A 24533-nucleotide genomic window follows, 5' to 3' on the forward strand; every position below is an offset into this window, starting at 1 on the left:
TAGGGAAAGGTCTGAGTCAAAGATGATTACATACAGGCAGATAATAGCGTAATAGATAAAGTAGAGAGTACTTGTGGGAGAAGACTCAACACTATTTTAACTGTACTGAGCTTAAAATGACATTAGGGTTGTCAATTAACCAGTTTTTATCCAGATGGTCCAGGGATTGGAGGCTGGAGTATTTGTGTGCCGTCTGGGCTGATTACGACCCAGGCACCATATGCTGCAATACAAAGGAACGAGGACCAGGCTCAGCAATACAGGGACAGCCTAAACATCCCAGAACCCCACTCTCATGCAAAACTTTAATAATGTATGCTCTTGTAGTTCCAAATAGCCATCAGCTGAATCATCAGTCAGGCGACTCAAAGCATGTTTCTGCCACTTCACGTCATCTTCGGGCATCTGACCATGCAGGTGTGGGACTCACAGGGCATTTGTGTCTGCATGCAGCAGAAGGTGAAGTCCCACTGAACAGTCATGAGAAGGGAATAGAGACACAAGCCAAGAGTTTAGTTAGGAAAGCATGCCAACCTGCAGTGAAGAGGCACTGTGAAAAATCTGAGTGGAAATTGTTGTTTGAACTGTGGTTGTAGTACACATTATCTGGGGATAAAACATGGAGTGGCTAGAGGAGCGAGCCCAGGGGAAAGGCCTGGTTGATATCTACTGGAAGCTGGAAGGCATGTAAGAAAAAGCCCCTCAAAAATGTGCAAGTAGGGTTAGAAATGTGGGAGGAAAAAAAGGGAGAGGACGGTCACTGAACAAGGGTGGAGAGTATTTCACTTGACAGATTAGGGTGGAATAATAGTTGCAATCACTAAAGGTTATATGAGCAAGAGGTTGTTTGAGACTTTGTCTTTTTAAAGAAATGCAAGGGGCATAAGCCAGGTTGGAAAAGATCTAGGACAAAACTGATGGAAAGAAATTTATGAGAGCATTTGTGGAGAGCACTTTTAGTGATCTGAGCCACGAAGTGTCAGAAATGAGTAAGGCAAAAAAAAAATCTTTCTAGTCTTCATGATGTCAGAGAAAAGCTTTAAAATGTGATCTGAATGAAACCTTGAATGAATGATCAAATAAGAAGGATCCCCTGTGTGTATACACACACATCTATGTAGACCAATAAATGTATACCTATACATATAAATGTATATATATAAACCAATACACCGATTTATGATTTACAGTTGGAAATACCACACTGGAATCAATCAAAGCAAGACTTCAAAATTGTATCAGTGAATTTTCTAGCTAGTCTTTACGGAAAGGATGATGTCAGAAGCAAAGGCATATCGTACCATAAGACAACAGACAAGATTCCCTGCATGAGGGAGGTGAACTAACATTTCATCTCCTTTTGCCCACTGCTTGCTGCTTCTGCTTATTAATCTAAAACAGACAGTTCCATGCTTCTTGTAGAAAAATATTTTTTACTGCAGAAACATTTTTCCATCATAAGAGGCACCAGCCCAATTCCCTTGTGGTTTTTTGGTTTTGATTTTCTAAAGTTTTTGGAATTCCAGATGTAAATTGTTTATAGTAAAGGAGACACCTAAAAGTAATGAATAAAATTAATTTTAAAATTATTGTCTTGTGGCTCCTTTGGAAAGTACATCTTGTCTGGTACAAATCCATGGTTCACCTCAAAGCGCCTTTAGCTCAGAGTCGGCTCTTCAGATGGTGTGACGATTTGTTCGTAGACAACAAATGACTGCCAAAATTAAACTGGAGAAAGACCTTTTTCAGGAAGATATGGAAAAGCAGAGGCAATGGTGGTTGGTATGACGCTTGCAAACTGGCAGGTGACGATCCTCCTCCCAAAGCAGCTCGTGCCGGCACCGTGCTGGTGTGAGGCAGGTGCTGCTAGAGCTGCAAGATTTGGGTTAAACCAAGTATGAAGCTCCTGATTGCTTGGGATCATGAAGAAACCCAAGGTTACTTTTGTTTTATACTATTTTCTTTGTCTTTTTTCTTTGACCAGCTCTTGTGTGGTTCCAGTCCTGGGAGCAGGGAGAGGCATTGTCCCTCCACTGGCAGGGGAACAAATTAAGGCTGGCCACTCCACCAGAGAAGCTGGACACTGTTGTTGTGTAACTCAATAATGTGTTTTATAACATCAAAAATGTTTTATAATATCACGGATCCCCTCTTCCTGAGAGCACATAGCATCAGACAGCAAAGGGTCCCCGCATCACCACCTCACCCTCTAGATGTACACCGCTACTCTTTGCACGGTGGCAATGGGCCATTTTATAAAGGATTTTTTTTTTTTTAATCTTACATGAATAATCCTCCTGGCACCTGCATCACCAATTCTTTTACTTCTTATCAGTTTTTATTTGTAGTCAGGGGGCATCCAGAAGGCTTGGGCCGCTGGGATGTCTCTGACCATTAACAGCCATGGATTGATCAACTCCATCTGCTTCACACCGGACGCATGTCCCGTGTCTTCCTTTCCTTCCCTCCTTTCTTCCCGGCTGCTTCACTCAGGAAAGCCCTGCGTGGCGAGGGACGGTGCTGCTAACAGCCCCGAGCTGCCCACGGTCCCGCGGGGCGGCGAGCGCGGGGCTCCCCGGGCGCGGCCCCTCCCCCCTCACGGCCCGAGGCCGCTGTTTCCCGCCACCGCCCCTCGGCCGCGAGCACCGCCCTCTGGGACTACACCTCCCGGCAGCCCCCGCGGCCCCGCGGACTACACCTCCCGGCGGGCACCGGGGAGCCGCCCCGCGGGGAGGGGCGGGAGCCGGCCCGTCACGTGAGCGGGCGAGGCGGGCCCGCGCGGGGCGGGGAGCGCTGGGCGCCGCACTCGGGCCCGCGACGGCGAGGGCGGCCGCGTCGCGGTGAGTCTCCGTGGGGCCCGGGCTGGGCTGCGGGGCTACCCCGGCGGGCTCCGCCCCTGTCCCCGCACCCCCGGCCCCTCCCCGCGCCGGGGATCCTTTCCTCCCGGCCCCGTCCCCCCGCCAGTATGCCCAGGCGGGGGCTGCTGCCGGCCCGGGCCTTCCCTCCGGCCCGGCCCCTCTCCCTCAGGGCGCGGCACACCTCGCGTCCCCCGTCGCTCGCCGCTTCGCCTGCCGGGGTGGTCTGGGGGTTGCCGGAGGCTTTTGTGAGGGCCCCCCTTGCCGCCCCGAGCGCTTTGGGAGCCCCGCATCCCCGGCGGGCCGCGGTGCCTGCCCGCCTGCCGGCAGTCACCTGCGGCCGCCAACCGCGAAGCGGCCGGCGGGGCCCTGCGGCTGCTGGGACTCGGCTGCTGGGGCTGTTTGTTGCTGCTCGGCTCCGGCTTCTCCTGACTCGCGCCCTGACGCACTGAATCGATCTGCAAGCGAGGCGCTGCTGAAGCGCATAGCCCAGTGTCATGGCTTAGCAAAGACACCTTTGAACTGTAATTTCTACCTTTCCCGTAAAAAGAAATTCTCTCCTGTGATATGAAAATATTCCGGGTGCTCTTGATTCGCTTTCAGACTTAAAAGCCACTGTAGTATTTATTTCTGACTGGCTTAAATTTTGGTCTGAAGCATGTGAGTTCTTTCAGTGTTCACGGCCGAAAAGCTGAACCCTTCCATTTCAGAGCAAATTTTTTAGTTGATTTAAAACAAGAAATTACTCTTGAAGATGATAGACTGTTTCTGCTTGCTGGTCTTTGTGCTATGGCAGTCAAAAAGCATAATTCCTACTTTGTGTGATTGGTGTTTTTTGGTTGGTTTGGTTGGTTTGGGGGGGGGGGGTTCAGATGTACATGTAATTAAGAGCATAAGAAAGGTATTGGCTTTTTTTCTTTCCACAGAAAGTCCTATTTTTCTTGGTGCTGTAGAAAGCAACATAGGCAAATTCAGTTTTAAAATTGTGTAGATGTCAAGTGGATTGACTTGTCTCGATAGGTACTAATCAAAACTATACATGTTTAAAAAGTACCTTGGCTCTGCTGCATAATACCTGTTTTGGGGCAGTATTGTGTTCATTGCTTGCTAGTAGTCATATTTGTTTATCATTAACCAGATTTGAAGGGCAGATACCTTGTGGTACAGGATTAGCACTGTGCAAAACCAGAACCTCTTTCCTGCTATAGTTTTCTTTTTAATGTTAATTTGTGGTTTAGGAGGTTAAAAAAGTTAGGCTGTACAGTTATTAACAAAGCTGGTAAGCACAACGAGCCTTAACACACAGAACTTTTGGGGCCGTATGTAGCTTCATTGTGTGGCAGACATCACAAGAGATGAGATATAGAGGTTTTTTCAATAAAATGCAGAATTTTCTCTTTTTGCGCTGTTTATCATTCTATGCTTGGTCAGAAGGAAACTTCCAAAAGACATACTTGCCAAAGAGATGGGCTTGTAGCATCACTGAGGTTGAGCAAACTCTAGTGTTAATGTATTCCTGATATGTAGAGTTACAGTGTTAACTAACAATAGTTAATTTAGAATGCAAAACTAATTTAATGAGAAGTAACTGTAAATCTTTAATATTGTGAGTGTTCTTTTCAAGGAGACAACATCCTAATTTTTCTAAGAACTTGGTCATGTAAAAATAAGTTTTGTTTCATGGTCTGTTCCTTCTGACTTTGCCAAGTTGCATAGCAGCTTTCATATGAAGTCATTCCTGAACGTATTTGGGAAAAGAAACAAATAAATGGCAGTATTCTTTGGGAATGGACGAGAGAGGAAATGTTTAACTGTGTGCAGAAAGATGCCCAAATATGTAGGGGGAACATAAGCATGGTTAAAACTCTGCGTAAGATTTACACATTAGAAACATTTCAAAACTGTATTTTCAAGTTTTAGAAGAGAAAGTTCTTCTCAGTTCCAATGACTTGATGCCAAACCACCTGACACAAGATAAAACATAAAAAGAACTAGTACTGTTTGTTTCCTTTCTCCGGGGTTTTTTTAGTAGCAACTATTCTGGGGTTTTGCTTCCTTTCTGAAGTTTTAAAAAAAGTAATGTCAATTGAAATATTCTGGCAGTGCTAACAATGTCTTCCTACCTGTTCTGTTCCTGTCAGGGTCCAGCTACAGCACAAAAGTCGAATGTTGTTTGAAAGTTGAAGGAATGAACACACTGTTGTCCTCTCATCTCACACTGAAGTGGGCGTCTCTATATTTTCTACAACTGAAATGACTTATTAAACCTGGAGACTTCTGAGCAAGAGGAAACAAAAGTAAGTGTTTTCAAGTAGACTGGGTTACACTTTTGTGTAAGATGAGGTGTGTGTTTTTCAACAAAATCTGAGTAATTGGTGCGCAACCTCTTTGCTAGGTTGTTGCATATAATGAATGGAAAGGCTGTATGCCAGAGACTCTGTGTGATGTGACTGGACCCATTAATGCATAACACACACAGGCAGGTGTGGAATACAAAAGTATCAGACTTTCTGTGCCCGACAAACTACCTGCCTGTTACTTGAAAGAGAGCACACCCAGAAGTATGGTGCTGCCCCATGGATGACTTAGGCAGGATAGTCCCAATCTCCCCTTTTGGAGGGACTGAAGCAAAGAACAGTTTGTAGATGCTTCATTGTAGTCCTTAGTCCACTTCTTTTTAAACAGAGACAAACTCAGAATGCTACTTTCTCCATGGTATTATGTGTATTCAGAGAAGCAATTTATGTAGTGGAAGAAGGAACTAAACACAGCAGATGAAAGAGGATGAGTCTGATGCATGGGTTGTACACATTCTCAAAGGAAAGTTGGAGGAAAGACTGAGTAGGGGATGTCATTTTAACTGTTACAGTGTCATTTTTTTTATACAGTATATCATTATGTAACAGATACAATTTCCATTTCTCTTGTGGCATCATCAGTTAAATCTTTAGCAATAGAACTACAGTGGCCTAAGGGGATATCTTTCAAGAAGAATGAGCAGAGAGCAACTGAAGGCTTTCTTAATAGAAAACTTTGAAGCTGTATTTGCTATCCCATAGGCTTTCCTGTCAACTGCATCAGCTTTTGACAATGTGGGAGGTATACATTCCCTGCAGGGGATGCAGAGTAGAGAAAATAGACTGGGTGGGTTGAGAAAACCACAGATCAGCCTTCTGGCATAGGTTTCCTGCAGATGTAATGCTGATTCTAGAGGTAATGTGACAAATGGTTCCTAAAAAAACCCACTCACTTCTGTCTTGCCACCTAATCTAGCTAGATCTAACAGCTACTTGCTGTACAGGGCTACATGCATAGGGGGGAAACTACTACTTTCCTTGATCCACTCACATGACTGAAGTTCCACTTTAGAACTCAGTTACCAGAGTAAATATTAAGAAAAAGTCAGGAAAAAATATAATCATGGCAAGAGAAAGATATGACGCATAGAACAAATACAGGAGAAGTAATAAGCGAGTAAAAGTGGACAGAAATAATTGTTAGCATAAATTAGAAGGAGTAGACCTCTGACAATTGCTAGAAAACAGGACTTAGCAAATAGTTATATTTATTACCACTGAAGTAGGTGCTGCTTTTCCTTGTTACTGTGATATAAAGCATGAGAAATATCTAACTAAGAGATCAGAGTCCATCATCAGATAAGTTACTTAGTGTCCATGCTGGCACGTGTCCTACTGTATCATCTGTCTTTGTGAGAGAGCTTGTAATTCTCTTACAAGAAAGCTTGCTGGGATAAAAGCCAGGGATATCACCCTAAGCTACATTTTCAATATAATTTGAAAGGAGGAAGCAATTGGCTTGATAATTAGAAAAAGTAATGTTACAAACTTTTATGTTAGGTCTTGTTGGAAGTTGTGATTTACTTTGAAAACAGGGTGGGAGTCAAATTCCATGAGAAGTTAAGACAGTAAAAGAAAACCTGTAAATGGAAACAGGAGAAATATCAATCAAGACAGAAATGAGATTTTTTTACTCCCTCCAGCTATTATTTATTCAATACCTGGCTTCCATGTACAAGCTGCAAGATTATTTTTTTTTAAAGAAACATATACACAGAAGTGCATAGGATCTGATGGCACTGAGAAAATATTTGCCAAACGTTCTGCCAAGGTGTTGCTACTTGCTGCCATTTGTAGAAACTCATTGTCAGGATATTATTTTTTGTTAGTGCAAGGTCTTCCTTCTAATATCTTCAAAACTACGTGGTATAGTGAATCTATAAAATAGGAGTGGGCAGGCAACTGGTGCACTAATTTGTTTGCTGAATTAGCAGTCACTTGACTGTTGTGAACTTTTGCTCATTTGCACTTGTTCATACTGAGTGCTTTGGGGACAATGACTTGCCCTTTCAAATACAGGGCACATTAGGGAACAAGAGGATGCTTTTTCTGGGAGAGAGTGCGTTTCTGATTCTTCGCAAACAAATTCAGCAGTCCATGTTGAGTGGTACAGCTTGCCATTCACAGTCTAGCAGAGAATTGGCAACATGAGGGATTCTGGAGTGCATTTTTCTTAAAGACAGGAAGCCTGGTGGAGAATTGGTGTTTAGCAAACAGGTAGCTCCAGGTTGTAAGTTTTTTTGTAAGTGATACTTTTTTTTTATAGGATACAGAAATTTTTTATAATGCATTACTGATTAATTTGATTAACTGACTTAGAAACTTCAGTGCAGAAGGGCAAATACTAGTATGCATTCTATGTGTACAGTATCCCATTGAGGCTTGTACTGCTGGCATGCTTTTTGTGTTGTAGTTATTATGGCTTGAATTGAGAAGGCTTTGAAAGAGACTTGAAAGCTCATATGGTTTGCCTGGAAAGTGTAGATTTAGTAAGTACATGTGAATGGGGAATATCATTTAGACATTAAGGGAGAAGACCCACTAGCAGCATAATCCAGTCTCAGATCAGTAGAATCGTGAGGATCCACTTGAGGAAAGGTAAGGGCTGCAGACTCCATTACTAAGAGGTTGCACTGGGAAGGATTTTACACCCTGTAACTGTGATGGTACAGAAGAAATAGGAGATTCTGTGTTTTAGCAATCTATGTTGACTCCAAAGATGCACTCTGGAATAAGTACAGGTAGAAGCTTATGACTGGATGTGCAAAGGTGGTTTGTTGGTATATATCATAGGTATGATTTGGCCTTGAACACTGATGGTAAGAAATCATAAGTGCTCTCTTAAGTGGTTTAATAGAGCCTCTTCCTTTTTCCTGTTTAAATGATTCTTACATCTCACAGGTAAGTCAGTTTTCCTTTCCTTCTGTTTGCCATCAGTTGCATAACAAACGACAGGTAATTGCCACTGGCCACAAGTAAATACATGTAACTGTGGTGTCTGAATTGGCATTGCTCTAGGCATGTTTTTGATGTCAGTACTGTATGGCTTTTAAATGTTAAAATCTCTTTTTTAGTGAAGTAGTCTAAATGTATCAGGTCTGAGCGCATGAGCGACATCATTATATTTAATGATCAGAGGAATGGAACACCTCTCCTATGAGGAAAGGCTGAGAGAGTTGGGTTTGTTCAGCCTGGAGAAGAGGTGGCTCCAGGGAGATCTTACTGTGGCCTTTCAGTACTTAAAGGGGGCTTATAAGAAAGACGGGGAGAAACCTTTTAGCAGGGCCTGTTGCAATAGGAGAAGGGGTAATGGTTTTAAACTAAAGAGGGTAGATTCAGACTAGATATAAGGAAGAAATTTTTTACAATGAGGGTGGTGAAACACTGGAACAGTTTGCCCAGAGAGGTGGTTGATGCCCCATCCCTGGAAACATTCAAGGTCAGGTTGGACGGGGCTCTGAGCAACCTGATCTAGTTGAAGATGTCCCTGCTCATTGCAGGGGCTTGAACTAGATGACCTTTAAAGGTCCCTTCCAACCCAAACTATGCTATGATTATTTTAAAAAAAAAAAGTTTTGCTTCTAAAAACCCCCTGCATTGGTATCTTTCACTGTCGCAGAAAGTGGTTTTTTTTTTTTTATTTATTTCCAAAGGAAATAAAAAAACCCCAGTATTTCTGTGGTGTGGATTTTCTGTAGGTTTTTAGGTGGTTTGGTTATTTTTTTTAACTTCCTCTGTTTGAAACTGGAATGCTCTGCCTTATGCTACTTATTTTTTGTAGCTTTGTTAAACTTTGGAGACTTCTGCTACCTTATTTTTGTTTCTGTTATTGAGTATAGTTCCTTTGTGCTAAAATATAACTGGTTAAATGAGTGTGAAAGAGATGTATTTATTTCTATGGACTTGATTAGTTGGTTGTGGCAATTTGGTCACTCTGTTTCTTTTTGGTTGATTGGTGCTATTTTGTTAGGGACGGCTGATGTCTGGAAGACTGCCTTCATTGCTGTAGACCTTTCTTGTGACTTGTTTTGTATCCCTGTATATCTTTATATCTAATTCTAAAATTTTATTAACCTTTAATGAGCTGAATGACTACTCTTGACTTCATTAGATTAAATGCTCATTTACTAGTGTTAAAGCTGCTGATGCTTATTTCGGTGACTCTGATATGATAGCTTAGATGCTGTTGTTGGCTTGACCCTTCAAGACTGTTGCTTTTCCATATATATTTTTTTTAAAGGATTTATGTTCCTTTCTGCTTAATACTTAGAGTGAAATGAGTGAAATACTTTTTTTTCTTCTCCCTTCATGGTTGTCTTAGCTTAATTTTGCTACTGTCTTAGAAATTCCTAGAGTTCTGCTCTATTCTATATGTTATTTCTGAAAACCTATGTATTATGTGTTATCTCTTCTGTGCAGTTGTGGTGCAGACAGATGTTGTTTTGTTTTTAGGACTTTGTATTTTATGCTTTTAATTTTATTATGGAAAGCACAAGGCAGTATATTCATACTGGCTCTGTAGGTTGTTACTGTACCAAATAAAACTCTACAATTTTTGTGTAACACCAGCATACCTTGTCATTACAAACCTGCTTTTTCATTTTTTGCATCTTCTGTTGAAATGAGGGTGCAAGCAGCTTTTTCTATATACCCGCACTAACTTACACGTGCCTCTCAAACACAGTGAAAAATTGTTTACTAATATAATACTATTTTTCTTCTCTTTGAAATAATTCCTTATTTGGTATCAGGTCTAACTATGAAAATAACTTCACTTTTATCTAGACTGGCAGATGCCTTGCAAATCTTAAATGATTAATCCAGTGCACTGATTGCTTTCATGTGTCATATAATTGTCCAATTGTAATTGTAACTCTTTTTAGAAGTGTTCAGTGCTCTAATCTGTTTTCTGAATTACTATGACAGCAAATGCAGGGGCTTAATAAATTTTGTAACTGTATTTTTAGGAGAGGCCTTGGAGATGCACAGACTTTCTTCATTCTTGCACAAATCATTATCTGGAGCAGGATTATGAGAACTTTGGTGTTATCCTGTGTCATGGTTATTGATGCGTGACAGAAATGGGAATGCTTCTAGAAAATGTTCAGTCGAACTTTTTCGTGTTCATTTTTACTGTATTGATAAATCTGATTCTGGTAAAAGCAAACAATTCCCATGCTTATCCAGTTGCCCTTATATATTTTATATATATATATATACACACACACACACAAAAAAGAACTGTTTCAACTCTAATAATATGTGTCACTAATATTTTTTCATCATGTTTACCTCTTACTCAGTATATTCTGTAAATGTCTTCTCTGTGTGGTAATTTAGCACTTTAATTTCCTCAATCTTTCCAGATTAACATATTGAACATTATAGATTATGCAAAGTTAAAAACTTCATTTTACCATTACGCGTTGTCAAAATTGTTGTTGCTCTAAATGATTGATACAGGTACAAATTTGAAAGTGCTTTTTTCCAAAGTTTTAATCCAGTGATGGAGGGTCAAAATATTAAATATCTGGAAAGTGGTGCTCACAATTTACTTGATGCAGTTTACTTGATCTCAGATGTTTGTGCTAGTAATCCTTTGGCAGATGCAGATTATGTTGTGCTTGGGCACAAACTAGTTCTTTATACGTGTAAAGATTTTAGGTTGACACAAGCATGGCTCAGTTACACAATAGTTACAAATTATTTGGTGTGATTCTGGTGTGAAGATGAAGCCTTAAAGGACCAGCAAAATGTCAAATGAGCTTTAATTTGTTCCTGGGTCATAAACAATGAGAACTAGTTTCACCAGGCTGTTGTCAATCTAAACCCAATTTATGAGTCTTGGTGGTCTTTCCAAGCTGCACTGCACACATCCTCTAACCTGTTGGCAGTGAAGAACCTTAAGGAAAGAGTAGCTGGTCATTTCATGTTTCTCAAAAGCTTATTTACATGTTTTAAAGTTAATTTAGATTTTCTGTGTGGACATATGCTTGTGTCTGTTGACATTTATTCATAAAGAACAGACAGGATCCTTGAACTGACTTCTTAAAATCTGGCCTTCAGTGCCTACCCTTTCAAATGTTGTTGTGCCTCCATTCCCATGAATCCTAGGAAGCACAAGTGTAAATATCTTTAATGAAAATACAGATCCCAAGTAGTTTAATTGTTATTGTAAGATCATTGGAGCCTACATTTCTTGGTAGTGTTACTATATTAAGTTCTGGTAACTTTAACAAAGCTTTGTTTATTAGTTCAAGTTAAAACCAGTAAAATTGCTTTGTTTCCTTGCTATTCTAGATTCAGGGAAGAATGTTCAACTGTTTATAACTGCAGAATATCATAAACAAAGTTGTCTGATTTGTTTTAAATTTGCAGAGTAATTGTATTTCTGTTCAGCTGCTGACAAGCATGAGGTTTGTATGCTTTTCAATTTTTGTGCAAGTACAGAAGTACATATGGGTGATACTGGGGAATAAAATGTGTTTGCAGTGGAAAACTACTTGCAAGATTTTTCCCTGTGTGGAAGGACTACTGCTGCTCTGTGATAATGAGAAAGTTGTAGCTATTTTAAGACTATGATGGAGTATGTTTTTGAATTGTTCATGGCAATATTACTTTGGGAGGTTGCCAGAAGCTGCTTCTACAATTTGACAGAAAAAGAAATAATATTATAAAAGGAAATATTTCATGTTCATTATAAATGTTTTTGAAAACTTGTTTGCTCTTTTGATATAGAGGAGTCCACTTCTTTAAGGGTGTGTCCTTGTTTAATGGGTATTTTTAAACGAGAACTTAATCTTGTCTGTTGCCTGAAGATCGCAGAAGCATAGAGTAATTCAGGTTGGAAGGGACTTCAGGAGATCTCTAGTTCAACCTCTTGCTCAAAGCAGGATCAGACCCAGTTGCTCAAAGCTTTATTCAGTTGGGCCTTAAAAACCTCTGAGGATGGAGACTGCAGCCTCCCTGGGCCCTGTTTTCACTGCCTGACTGCCCTTAAGGTGCAAAAGTAGGGTTTTTTTTTTCCTTAAATCAAGCTGGAATCTGGTTTGTTTCGGTTTCTGTTGTGTCTTGTCCTCTCATCACTCACCGCTTTGAGGACCCTGGCTCTGTCTTCTCAGTTACCACCTCAAAGGTGCTGGTGGGCAGGTGTGAGGTCCCACTGAAGCTGTCTCTTCTTCAGGCTGAGCAATTCCCAGCTCCCTCGGCCTCTCATTGTGGGACAGGCGCTCCAGGTCCTGGTGGTCTTGGTGACCCTCTGCTGAACTCACTGCAGTTTATTGGTGCCTGTCTTGTACTGGGTTCCAAAAGTGGACACTGTTCTCAATGCTGTCTAATGGGTGTTATATAATGTAAAGTTTAATTACTTGACCATAGTTTACTTAAAGAAATCAGGGAAACGTGGGTTGTTATAAATGTGCTTATTAGTATTTGGCTTTTTAAAGTGTGATTGGGTTTCAAAGCAAAATTTAGGTAGCATTAAAATAATTTCTCTACTTACATACTGATGAAATAACTTGCGTTAATTTTAGTGAAGATGTGTGATGGATTTAAGAAAAAAAAAATCTCAGATAACACCTTACTTTCAATACATATTTATTCAACTTAATTGGCTCTGAATAAGTCTAATTTGCATCATGAAAATGTTGGAAATGAAACAGAGTAGTTGGTTGTAATTCTATATTGAAATATTCTATAGAAATTGAAGTCAGTGAGTGAATTCATTCTCACTGTAAAGTATGTTTAAAGAAATCAGTCTCATGGAGAGTTGGGGGAATTTTACACGAAGTAAACTTACATACACAGAAACGCGCTCACAAAGGTCTGCTGCAAGAGCTGCACAGATATCTTGTTTGTTTGAAGTGGCCTAGTGGTGTGGCAGAGTGGAGGGCAGGAGAGCTCTGTCCCGCTGTATTGTCAGGTTCTACAAAGAGGAATTTTTCTGAGAATCCGAAAGGATCTCTGCTTATTCCTTTTAATTTACACTGAGATTTGGATAAGTTATAGTCAGTGTTCTGGAGTCAGATGATTATTTCGGAATCGTAGCTCACCTCATGTAATGCTACAGTTCAGCCAAAACTTAGTGAATGTGCAGTAAGGGAGGAAATAATATAGAAAGCAAGGCTTTTAAAACACTTCCTACTGTTCCCTGTGCGAGCAGCAGTATGCTACGATTGGAGGTAGTGTTGAAAGGCACAAGGAATGTCCAACAAGCTTTTGTTCTTGCAAGCTTAAGCAGTGGGTTGGCACCAAGGTGAGTGTCCAGGATCCTGGGTGGGCGCGTGTGACCTCTGCTGGAGCTTGTCTTTCTGTGACTTCGCTGGTGGAGTAGCTGCGGTTGCAAGATCAACAGCTAGCTTGGGTGTGCCTGTACCTGCTGCAGTCAAAATTTCCATTTTGCAGTGCAGATCTATTCAGGGTTGCCACATCTTTTAAAAGTCACTTTTCTAGGGCTTGTTTATGCTCACTTGTCTCTCATGGTTGGTGCAGCCTTAACTTAAATTTATGTGAGCTCTAGTTAAAACCACTTTCTATGCTGACATAGAAACCTGGGGCTGCTGTGCCTTTGTCTCTGTCTCACCTGGTATTTCTCACTTAAAATATGAACAAAAACCACTTCATATGGAAAACATTTTAAAACAAGCTTCTGAATAATATACCTTTTACCTTTATAAATATCTGGCTATTGGAAAACTTAATCTTCTGTAAATTAAGGAAAGTAATCTGAACAAATATTGGATGTTCACAATTTAACAGGGCAATATAGAAAATGTTAAATTTACCTTAAGTTTTATAGTATGTAAGATACTGCAAGGAAGGAAAAACTGTGAAAATATCTTCTTTTAATCTTCTAAGTTTTATAGTCTCCAATGTTGCAATAGTTTTTCTGTGGAGGTAGTTTGAAAGAACAATGATTTAATGTTGATTGCTAATAGCTTTTCATTTGAATTGTTGGCCTTGCACTAAAATAAATTCAGGACCCCTCTGTTTCGGTATTTGGAGAGAGCTGAGACTGCCAGACATGCAGAAAGGAAGTAATACCTCCGTGTGACAGGGTCGCACAGGCTCTGCGGCATTCAAAAGCATTTTTCTTAATTTTTCAACTTAATGTGGGTTCCTTTTTTCTTTTTTTCTTTTTTTTTTTTTTTTGGTGGCGGTGTGTGATTTTTATACTGATAAGCTGTATCACTGAATATTACAGTTTTAAACACAATGTCAGGTTTCCTATGTTTTCTTTATGAGATATGGAAGACTTGGGCTCTGTAAGGAGGTAACAAACCAGTAGAACTTCAGGTCGTGGTTTCCCACCTTCTTCCTGCACAGACACATTCCTGTATCATTATAGTGCCTTCAAGGCATTTTGGATCTTGCAGTTTAATCTGTCGCTACCGCTTGTGTAGGACTGTTGCAGTGTCACTGTGAGCCCACTGTTACGCAGGAGCATGGGCTGATTTGTCATGGTGCAGAGAGATCTGTGCAAACTTTTTTCAGTGGTGAGAGGGGAGAGAAAGTGCTTATTTAAGGCTACAGTGTTTCATTTATGGAATAGAAACAAAGATTGCGTGGTCTGTAATCACCAACACCACCACCCACCCCCCCCCCCCCCACAAACAAACAAACAAAACCTCTTCAAGATTGCTGTACAATGTCCAATTGGCTTGATGAAGGGTGTGTGACTAGTGAAAGGGAAGTATAATTTGGTACGAGGTTACTGTTTGGAGTAACTTCAAGTATGAGCGTTTTCCCAGAGTTTGTTCTAGACATCCCTTGTGCAATGTCAGGAAATGATTAAGAAGATGAATCCTGTATCATGTGATTCTGTCTTTAATCAATACCATTTAAAAAAAAAATAAAATCCTTTTCCTTTAAACGTACCAAGGCTATTCAGACCAGAAGGCTGGACACTCCCCCTTCTGGTGTGCTAACTGAAGTTTCAGTTTAGGAAATGAGGGGTTGTTTTTAAATTTAGAAGTACTGTGGAACTCCTGCTTCTCCCCCCCCCCCTTTTTCTTTTTTTTTTTTTTTTTTAAACTTGAAACACTTGAGTGTATTGACATGCTTGTGATTTCAAGAGCTATGCAATGATTTCATAGTTTCTGTTTTCCTAAATGAAGTCTTAATACAAATGCTCCAAGTAGATTGCATTTCATAGTATGTGTATCCTGTTGCTTAAAACAAGCACTCTAATGTCTGTTGACTGAACTAATAATAGTATTCAAACAACTGAATTCCAAAATACAGCTTGAGTCAGAATATTTCTTATAATAAGAATCAATCCCAGAGCTACTAATGAATTCCTTTTTTGATTTGGATGCTTTTAAATAGTGACCTTCAATTACAAGGCATTGTGTAATTTTTTAAATTAATAGTAACTTGCAAAACATTCTTGGAAGCTCTTGATGTCTACCTGTGGAGCTCCAAAGTCTACAGTCTCTCCTGTAAATAATATGTAATCCAAGAGGAAGTTTAAGTCTCCAATTTGTGCTTTCTCATCAGATACCCAGTATGGCCTCATCATCAACACCTAAATATAATTCAAACTCCTTGGAGAGTTCCTCAAGTAAAAGGGTGAGTGTAAATTTTTTCATGTTTTTTATGTCAGAGGTCCCATCATCTTCCATATTTGGGTAGAAAATTGAGTATTTGAATGACTTTTTTTCTTGAATGTATATACTTATTTTTATTGCTAAAATTCTAATGCAGTTAACTGCGTTGATTTAAATATCTTTCAGAGTGGATGGGTGAAATACTTTCTGTATCACAAGTTATGAGAGCCATCTTAAAATCAATTCTAATATATTTACTCTTATCCTTGCTTTCTACATTGAAATATTCTGTGGCATTCTTGAAAATTTTTGGCACTTTGATGCTCTAGAAAGATTCTGTACTGCAATTGATAAGTTATACCTAGTTATGTTTGCTGGCTCAATTTTTTAAAATGTTCATCTGTAGTGGGAAATATATTAAAGCAATCTAAATGGCATTCCCCTCTGCTTTTTGATGCTGCGTGGCTAAAGAAAATGTAACCTGCGTGCAAGAAAACAGAAACTAAGGTTTTATTTAGCTTTTTAAACTTTTCAAAAACAAAGATTATTTTCCTTTAATCATTCTTAAAAACTACTGAATGTGGGAAAGTCAAAAATGAGTAGATTGTGTGTAATAGTTGTAAGTTGCTTAAGTGATTTCAGTTGATTTGTTCTTCCAAGCCCAGCATACTTGGAAAATTAAATGCACAAAACTTTCAGAGAACTTACAGTATAGAAATTTAATTCCAATTTAATACAAATATAGTTAACTATCCTTTTAGAAGGAGAAAGACTAAAACATGCCTATGTTTCAGATCTGTTCAACCTTTAAATGTTTAATAGTTGCAGTTTAGGATAGTGGTGAGTTCCTTTTTTGGTTCAGTCTGTCAATTTCTACTGTGGAAAAACCTCTTCTTTCCCATGCAGAAATTACCGTTAAGATTTTTTTTTTAATCTGGAACTTGAAGGAATTGTAAATAAAATATGTGCTGTTGTACTTCCCTTTCTTTAGACTCTAAAAGATGGAACTAACTGGGAACAAAATGAAGAAATACCTCGTCTGCCAGGAGAGACTAGAGTTACAGGTATGAAGCTATATAGCTGCCTAATGCAGCATATGTTTAGGAGTCTGGCATATACATGTATCTTACTGGATTGTTTCATAATTTGGACTGGTTTGGGCTGGGGGTGGGGGTAAGTTATGCTAAAATGTCATGAATTTTTTTAAGTAATTGCGATAGGGACTTTTTATCACTTATAACAATAACTTTTTAAGTCTTTAAAATCTTGGTTTCCACACATGGCAGATTCTCTGATAGAAAGAAATTGCAAGTCAAGATGTGTCATAATTGTATCTACAGACTAAGTAGCACGTGTCTAGTGATGACAGCCCCTCCAAGCTTTCGAAAGTCAAGAGACTTCTACATGCCACCCACTATGTATTGATATCTTGTACAGTAGTGTGGAACCTTATCTCAAACGGAGACTACCCTAAGTATAATCTTCCTTGACACAACATGGCATGCACGTAGCTACTATGCACTTGTTAGCCTTTACGTACAGTAATGTTGTAGCATAAGGAAGATTAATGTATTGTGTACAGTGGTTTCTTACTTGATGGAGGCTCTTCCTGCAATGGAGCTTTCTGCTCATGGAAGTTCGTGTTGAGGTATCAGAATGCAACTGAAAGTGGTCTGTCTTTTATTTGTGAAGCTTCTCCTTGCCCCCTGCCCGAGGATTTGTTAGGTAGGGTTGTGAACAAGATTGGCTGAGGTAAAACCAAAGTGGTGATTCAGAGGGAATAGTTATGTTTTTAAAGAGGAAAGTTGTGGGGAAGGCATGAGGGAGAGGGTGTGGGACTAAGATGAATGTTTGATATGATCCTTATGAAAATTGTCTGTGCTTTGGGGCAGCACGCTGGAAGGAGGGTGCTTGTTGTGGAAGGCAGATAAATAGACTGGGCTAAAGAAATGAGTGGACAGGGAGAAATAGGTGGTTTGTAGTGCTTCACTTCAGCCTTTAATGGCATTGCTTCAGTTAAATATTTCTTTCTTGAGTAGTACGTGTTAGTACTCATTTTGTTACTGTCCCTGCTGAAACACTGCTGATGGCCCTGCTGCATTTGATTGCCTCAAATTGAAATGTAATGTTTCTCTTCAGGATGGTGAGTTCCCTAAACACTTTACAACTTGAACTACGTACTTCAATGCAGAATCGGTTACAGAGCACTGAAAGATATAATAGTATCAACAGAAGAAAGTATTTGTTCTGGGATAGTGAATACACTGGTTCAGTAATCACAGAGAGGACTTGAAATCTACTCGCTGTTTTATGTCCTGCCCTCTCCCATGTACTGCCGAGAAAGGGAAGAACACAAATGTAACTAGGGAAGGCTACTGAAATCTGCTGATTTAATTGGGGCGAGTTTTAGTATATGGAACTTTCACATTTTCTTAATAATTCAAGTGGACAAAATTCAGATTTATTACTTTTTAAATTCATTCATCTCTGAGTGGCTCGTACGAGTGCAGCTCTCTCTATTTTACTGCTACTTAACTGATGCTGTCCTTAGCTCTGATTTTTTTGCAATCTTTAAGAAATGCTGCATTTCTTACAGACAAGGATGTTATTTATATGTGTCCATTTAACGGCCCTGTTAAAGGAAGAGTGTACATCACAAACTACAGGCTGTACCTAAGAAGTGTGGAAAATGTGAGTAATATGCCACAATTACTTCCGTGGGATGAGTTGGCTTTAAACCCCCTTCCCTTCACCCCCACTACCTTTGATTTATTTTGTGGCCAGTTCATTTGTTTTAGTTTTGGCACATGTATACTTATGGAATTGCATGGGAGGCTTTTTACTTGAAATGGTCTGTCATGTTTGTAATAACCATATCTTAATTGTGTAATGACTAAATAGTAATTGCCTTTGTGCCATTGAGAAGTCCGTATAAAAATGGGAGTTCTTTAAAGTTAAATGTGTTGTAAAAGTGTGATATATCCCCCCCCCCCCCCCAGTAAAATTACAGTTTAATCACTTACACTGAACTGATACCTTTATCTTTTGTCTGTTGGAGCCTTTTTGATAGCTGTTCCCTTTACACTTATTCTGTGATAGATCAAGGGCAGCAACTAATGATGTGCAATAGTTCTTAAAATGGCTATCAGTAAACCAAGATTTTGATTGTCCTTGCTGTTGGAAAAGAAAAATACTTAGATCAATAGAACCTCACATGGGTGGGGGGAGTAGTAGTCTGTTCGATAAGCAGCAACATGAAAGAGAATAAAATGCGCTTGTTATCTGTTTCGTAATTTTTTTTTTAATAAGGTTTTAGGACTATTGAACTGAGGTATTTCTGGTTCTGGCTGACTGTACTAGTAATCGCTTTTTCATTTTGTTCTACTTTATTCTGTATATCAATAAAGCAGTCTTAGCAAGCAGAGGCAATCAGAAGTATGTAGCAGAAGGCATCTTTTAGGGTGTTGCCACCTTTCTTCCCTGCATACTGTATTAGGCATGAAGTATTTTTGTTGCATGTTAAATTGGATGATGTTCAAGGCTGTGGAGTGACCGTACAGACTTCATAACATGTTGGGAGGTGAGACTCAATCAAACACAGAAACACACTTTTGCTTCCTGTATATGTTTCACGTCTGCTTTCTATTCTAGAATGCATAAGAATGTTTTGCTTGAGTTGTCTTTTCAGATTAATCCTTTCCTTACTCAAACTTTCCTTGCAGGATCCAGTTGTGGTATTGAATGTTCCATTGGGCGTAATTTCAAGGATTGAAAAAATGGGAGGAGCTTCAAGCAGAGGAGAGAACTCTTATGGATTAGATATAACCTGTAAAGTAAGACTTTCCAGTAATTCAATAGGAAATGAAATCTGGAGGTTCCTTTTCTCACTACTTAACTATTTTATAGGAATGAAAAAACACATGTTCCTCACAGCTGAATTTAAAAAGAGCTTTTTGGAACTGGACAGGGAAATACCTTTTGTGTAAAGGGCTATTTAACTGTCCTCTCTGCATGTGAGGAGAGGGATTGGTCTTCCTTTCCAAATCACTACTTGACAAGAGGTTTTGCACAGTAGTCTTATTCTAGGACATTATTCCTGCATTGCTTCATTATTTCATTTGTTCTAAAAGTAATTTTTTTATAATCCTAAAATCTTTGAAGAACACCTCAAAATGGGGGTTTTGTAAGCTGTAAAGGCAGTGAAAAGCTTATGTAACAGCTATCTCTATTTCCTTAGTCTCACAAAAAAATTATGTTGTCATGAAAAAATATGGTCATCAGGGAGTTCCCAGTGGATAATTCAGGATCCTTTATTTGACTCATTAATGGATTATGTATACACATTTGATTCTTAGTAGTTAATGCGCAGATTGCTTATTTTTGACATTAGTGATGAGAAAATAGCTAGGGACAATGTAGTCTAGACAGATTATTGGCAAATTTTCATTTTGAAAACATAGAGTAACTCCCATCCTGCAAACATTCAATAGCCCATGAGACTTTTTAGTGAATCAGATACAGTCATTTCTGATGGCTTTATGCCAAAGCAGCGTTTGCAACGCACAGAATGTGGTACTCCTTTATTTGTAGAATTCTTATGCTCTATTTTATGGGAGAAGAAATAAAACTGAACATTCACAATAGTTTGAGGTGTGTTGCAAGCAGATTCTAAATCATGTTTAGTGTATAATATAGCATTTGTACATCAGATAAAAGTATCTTACTGCTTTGGTTCACTTAAAAGATAATGCCTTTGTTTTAGGATATGAGAAATTTACGGTTTGCCTTAAAACAAGAAGGGCACAGTAGAAGAGATATATTTGAAGTCCTGACAAAATATGCTTTTCCCCTGTCACATAACTTGGTAAGTTACATAATTTACCCTATTGAGTTGTCTTAATGCAGAGTTCTTGCCAATTAACTAGCTGGACATCGTGGCTGCTTAAAAAGAATAACCACAGAATCTGGTGTCAGCATAAAGAGAATTAATGTTTTTATTTTGTACATTTACAACATTTACATCTATGTATTTGTAAAATTATGGATGCTATATGCTATACTTCAGGTAAACTACTGAGCACCTCTCATCCGTACAGATTTCATTGCTTAGAGACTGCAAGTTTTCCTCCCTAATTAGAAAAGAGAGTAGTACATGCCTTACTTGATTTCTTGAAAATGTTAAACTATTGGGCAGTCTCCAAGGCAGTGATAAATATGAATCACCAAGAGTTTTACTTCAGGAAAAGAAGTAATGGTAAGACAATACTTGTTTGATTGATGAAACTGATAAAAAAATATAACAGACAGATAATACAGTAATGAATTTACACATATTTATTTCAGGTTAAAAAAAAAAATCATATGGAAGGAATTGAGCGACAGTGATGTTAACTAACCATTATCTTCCCTTTTTTTGCCGAAATCTGTGTACTGTGCTTGGTGGATCATTTTGACATATCTTTAGTAAATGCTTTATTTTTGTCTTTTGTAAAATTCAGTTTACATTTTATTGGGGTGCTTTCATTTAGGATACTTGTATAAGAGCTCTCTTCACAAAATGTTGGAGGCCTCCACTATGAATTTTTAAGAACTTTGTTCAGAGAATTGTTGAGCATATGAGGCAGCAAGAATCTTATTTCCTTCTCTGAAGATACATGTCAACCAATGGGCTATACTCTATAAACATTTAATTGTTTAAAACTTTTTTGCAGAAATTTTGCATTCTGTATGCAAACAGTCTGTGGAATGAAAGCATAAGCAAAAAGAAATGCTTTTGTTTAGAATATTTTGTAGTGTTGACAAATAGGTCTTAAGAAATGAAACTGAGATTTCTACGTTTGGGTAGAAATCTAACAGTTGTGTACTCACAAAGAAAACTGTTGTAGAAGAAGTGAATATATCTCTAACTCTACTGCTGGCATTTTATACATCTTACAATAGAGAATGACTGAAATCATAACCATTCCAGAGGATGATGGAAAAGAGAGAGAAAACTATATGTAGAAATATCAAATTATAGAGAAGTTTAGGTCAAAAGGGGCTTCTGGACATCATCTGGTCCAGGCTTCTCTTGCAAGTAAGGCCTTACATTAGGTTAGCCAGGGCACAGTCAAGTCTAGTCTTGAATATTTCCTGCAAGGTAGATTCCATCCTGTCTCTGGGCAATCTCATCCAATATTTAATCATTCTTATGGTGAAGAATTTTTTTTTTTTCCTTACATTGAGGACCTGTGTCGATTTGCATGTAGTGAATGTGGACAAATTAAGTTGTAACTGACTTAGAGTCCCTTGTGGGATTTTTTTTTTTTTTATGGTGTCCAATCCAACTACAGGGCTTGAATAACATGGTGATGAGATGTGGACTTGTATTAGGTTTTGTCATCCAAAAAGACCTGGTGTTCCTGTGTAGTGATGGTAGTGAGTAATGTGTGGAGTAGTACACTTCCTGCTTTATTTGTTGCACCTGTTGAGCCTAGTAAAGCTCATCATTATGGCCCATTTTGAATGTAACTTGCCGATAAAAGTTATGCTCAATAACAAAAGGCTCAGTCGAGACAGGTAATTTTGCCTTCGGATTCAGTAAAGCACAAAACTTGGGAGATAGTAACAATATGGAGAACAGCCGTACTTTATATCTCTTACCTATGTCTGGAGAGCAGGGTGTAACCATTGGAAATTATGATTACTTTGGAGTGAAATAAAGTGAGCCTATGCTATATCATGAAGTTGCACCTGTCCTTATTTTCTAATGTCACAATGTGAATGAGCCCTTAACTTTAAAATGAGTTAAGTGAGTGTGTGATATTTTTGGTATGCTTTCACAGTATATCAGCAAGCGGTTTAAATTGATCCTGCCAAAGGTGGGTGTTTCTGCCTGGTTGTTCATTCCTGCCTTGGTTTTCCCTGCATGAGTTTGAGGCTGCATGATGAACCAGATAGGGAACTGAAAGGGACTAAAGCTAAACAAGGAGAAAAAAAAAAAAGCTTTACCCTGAGTCATTTCTTCAGTCTTGTTAGCCCAATGTGAGGATGGCGTCGGGGCATCTATGGGTGGATGTGAATGAAGAGGAATGATGGGACTGCCTCTTTCAGTGGCTGGTTTAGATCGAGGTTTCACTGTCTGAATATGACAGTATGTCTGGGCTGTGCATGCCTGCCTTCTACTTTGAACGTATGCTAACACTCTGACCATGCAGCCAGCTCGATCTGGGACATCTTTCATAAAGAATGTGCTGTGGCTTCACATGACAGCTGTGTGAAGACGGTAACCCTCTGCTACTCAAATGCTGAGCTCTTGCTTTTCTCTGGCCTCCTCTCTACATTCCAGCCATGTGGTGGTTTATTCCTCTTATACCAAACTGACAGTTGTATAATCACTAAGTAAGCCAATGTAGCTCACTTACCCAGCACAAAATATTCTGTTTTCTGAGTTAGTCTTGTGCCACTTTTCATAATTTGAGGAGACCTGGTTTGAAATCAGTCTGCACCAGAACCAGTGCAAGAGAGGGCATGTGAGTGGAACAGGGAGCAGGCAGGAGAGAAAAGAGAGGGATATCCTATTTTTGGCAGTGTTAAACTGGTAATTTTGCTCCGACCACCTTGTGGAACTGCATCCTTGATCTTCAGCTGGTTCAGCAGCACTGATGCTGGTGCAGCTCTGCGGTGGAAAGAAGGCATCATCAGGACAGTAAAGGTCTAAACCTTTACTGTCCTGATTTTTAGCTGTATTTTTACATTTAGTCAGATAAAAATCTGATTTTTTTTTTTCTGTAATCTGATCATTACAGATTTTTATCTGTAGTGGAACCCTATCTTTAGAGCTGATCCTAAACAAGTACTTTTAGAGATGCCTTGCTTCTGTTTTCTTCATGCTATTCCATTCTCAGACAAAGGGATGGTAAATACAGCCCAAAACATTATTTCTGAGTTGAGTGTACTTATTGTTTTCAAGATTTTTCTCCATCACCATCCCAACAGCGGTGTTTGAGAGCCCATAATAAATCACAGGTCTGTTCGCAACTGTTTGTTAGTGTCTCAACATTGTCCTACGTGCTTACTTCCAGAAGCTAATTCTCATGTCTCTCCAGTTTGAGCACAGGTTGGGTTCAGATCTCCTTGAATCAATAACATAATGTAAAATCTGATAGGTCGTCTGACTGACAGCTTAGTTGATACGGAACAAACAGCTGCTATTCATAATCCTCTGTTGCATTTGCAAACTTATACTAATTGAAAGAAAATGGTTGCTGAAAGTGTTTTCAAAAAAAAAAAAACCACCCAAAACCAAACCCCCCAAAATTAAATGTTTGTAGTACCCCACAAAAGATGAGCTATATTTAGTCTCTGTAGTTTAGTTTCTGCATAGCAGCTGCTTCACTTCCTGATCTTATCTTGAAACTACACATCATCATTTTTATAGATTATTCGCCACCATAATACCTGCATGATGCGTATTTATTTCTAACCATGATAGCTCTGTGGGAATGCCAATTTTGATGAGACACACTGGTAGTCATGCTCTCTGACTTTGACCTCTCCCACTCCCAGTGTAGCTAGTTATCCTGGTAGTTTAAAATGTCTGAGAGTCAGATTGTGCCAGTGTTGCTATTGGATCTACAAAGATGATTTTAGATGGTAGTGAGGCCTGGCATAGGTGCCTATCTGATGGAGCACTTGATTTTGCAAAAAATATCTTGACTTAAGGCTTCTCTGAATGACTTATGTCAGTCTCAGTGCAATAATGGCGTAAGGTTACCATATTCGCAAATGATCAG

At 39.2% G+C, this 24533-nt stretch overlaps 1 protein-coding gene across 5 annotated transcripts in view; it reads left to right on the plus strand.

The window, feature by feature from the left end:
* The first annotated feature begins 2741 nt into the window (after positions 1 to 2741).
* The window catches only part of MTM1 (myotubularin 1), a 47097-nt gene continuing 25305 nt past the window's right edge, over positions 2742 to 24533 (plus strand). For 3 of the 5 annotated variants that reach the window (XM_075512851.1, XM_075512847.1, XM_075512850.1), the window contains exons 1-7: positions 2742 to 2840; positions 4997 to 5152; positions 15710 to 15781; positions 16751 to 16823; positions 18356 to 18450; positions 19482 to 19592; positions 20522 to 20623. In XM_075512851.1, the coding sequence (XP_075368966.1) occupies positions 15719 to 15781; positions 16751 to 16823; positions 18356 to 18450; positions 19482 to 19592; positions 20522 to 20623 (444 nt within the window). In that variant the 5' untranslated portion in view covers positions 2742 to 2840; positions 4997 to 5152; positions 15710 to 15718. Of the gene's footprint in view, positions 2841 to 4996; positions 5153 to 14195; positions 14323 to 15709; positions 15782 to 16750; positions 16824 to 18355; positions 18451 to 19481; positions 19593 to 20521; positions 20624 to 24533 lie in introns of those variants that run through there. The other 2 variants (XM_075512849.1, XM_075512848.1) reach the window with 2 other exon arrangements.

This window comes from Mycteria americana, chromosome 10 (genome assembly GCF_035582795.1).
Source record: "Mycteria americana isolate JAX WOST 10 ecotype Jacksonville Zoo and Gardens chromosome 10, USCA_MyAme_1.0, whole genome shotgun sequence".
Classification (NCBI taxonomy): Eukaryota; Metazoa; Chordata; class Aves; order Ciconiiformes; family Ciconiidae; genus Mycteria; species Mycteria americana.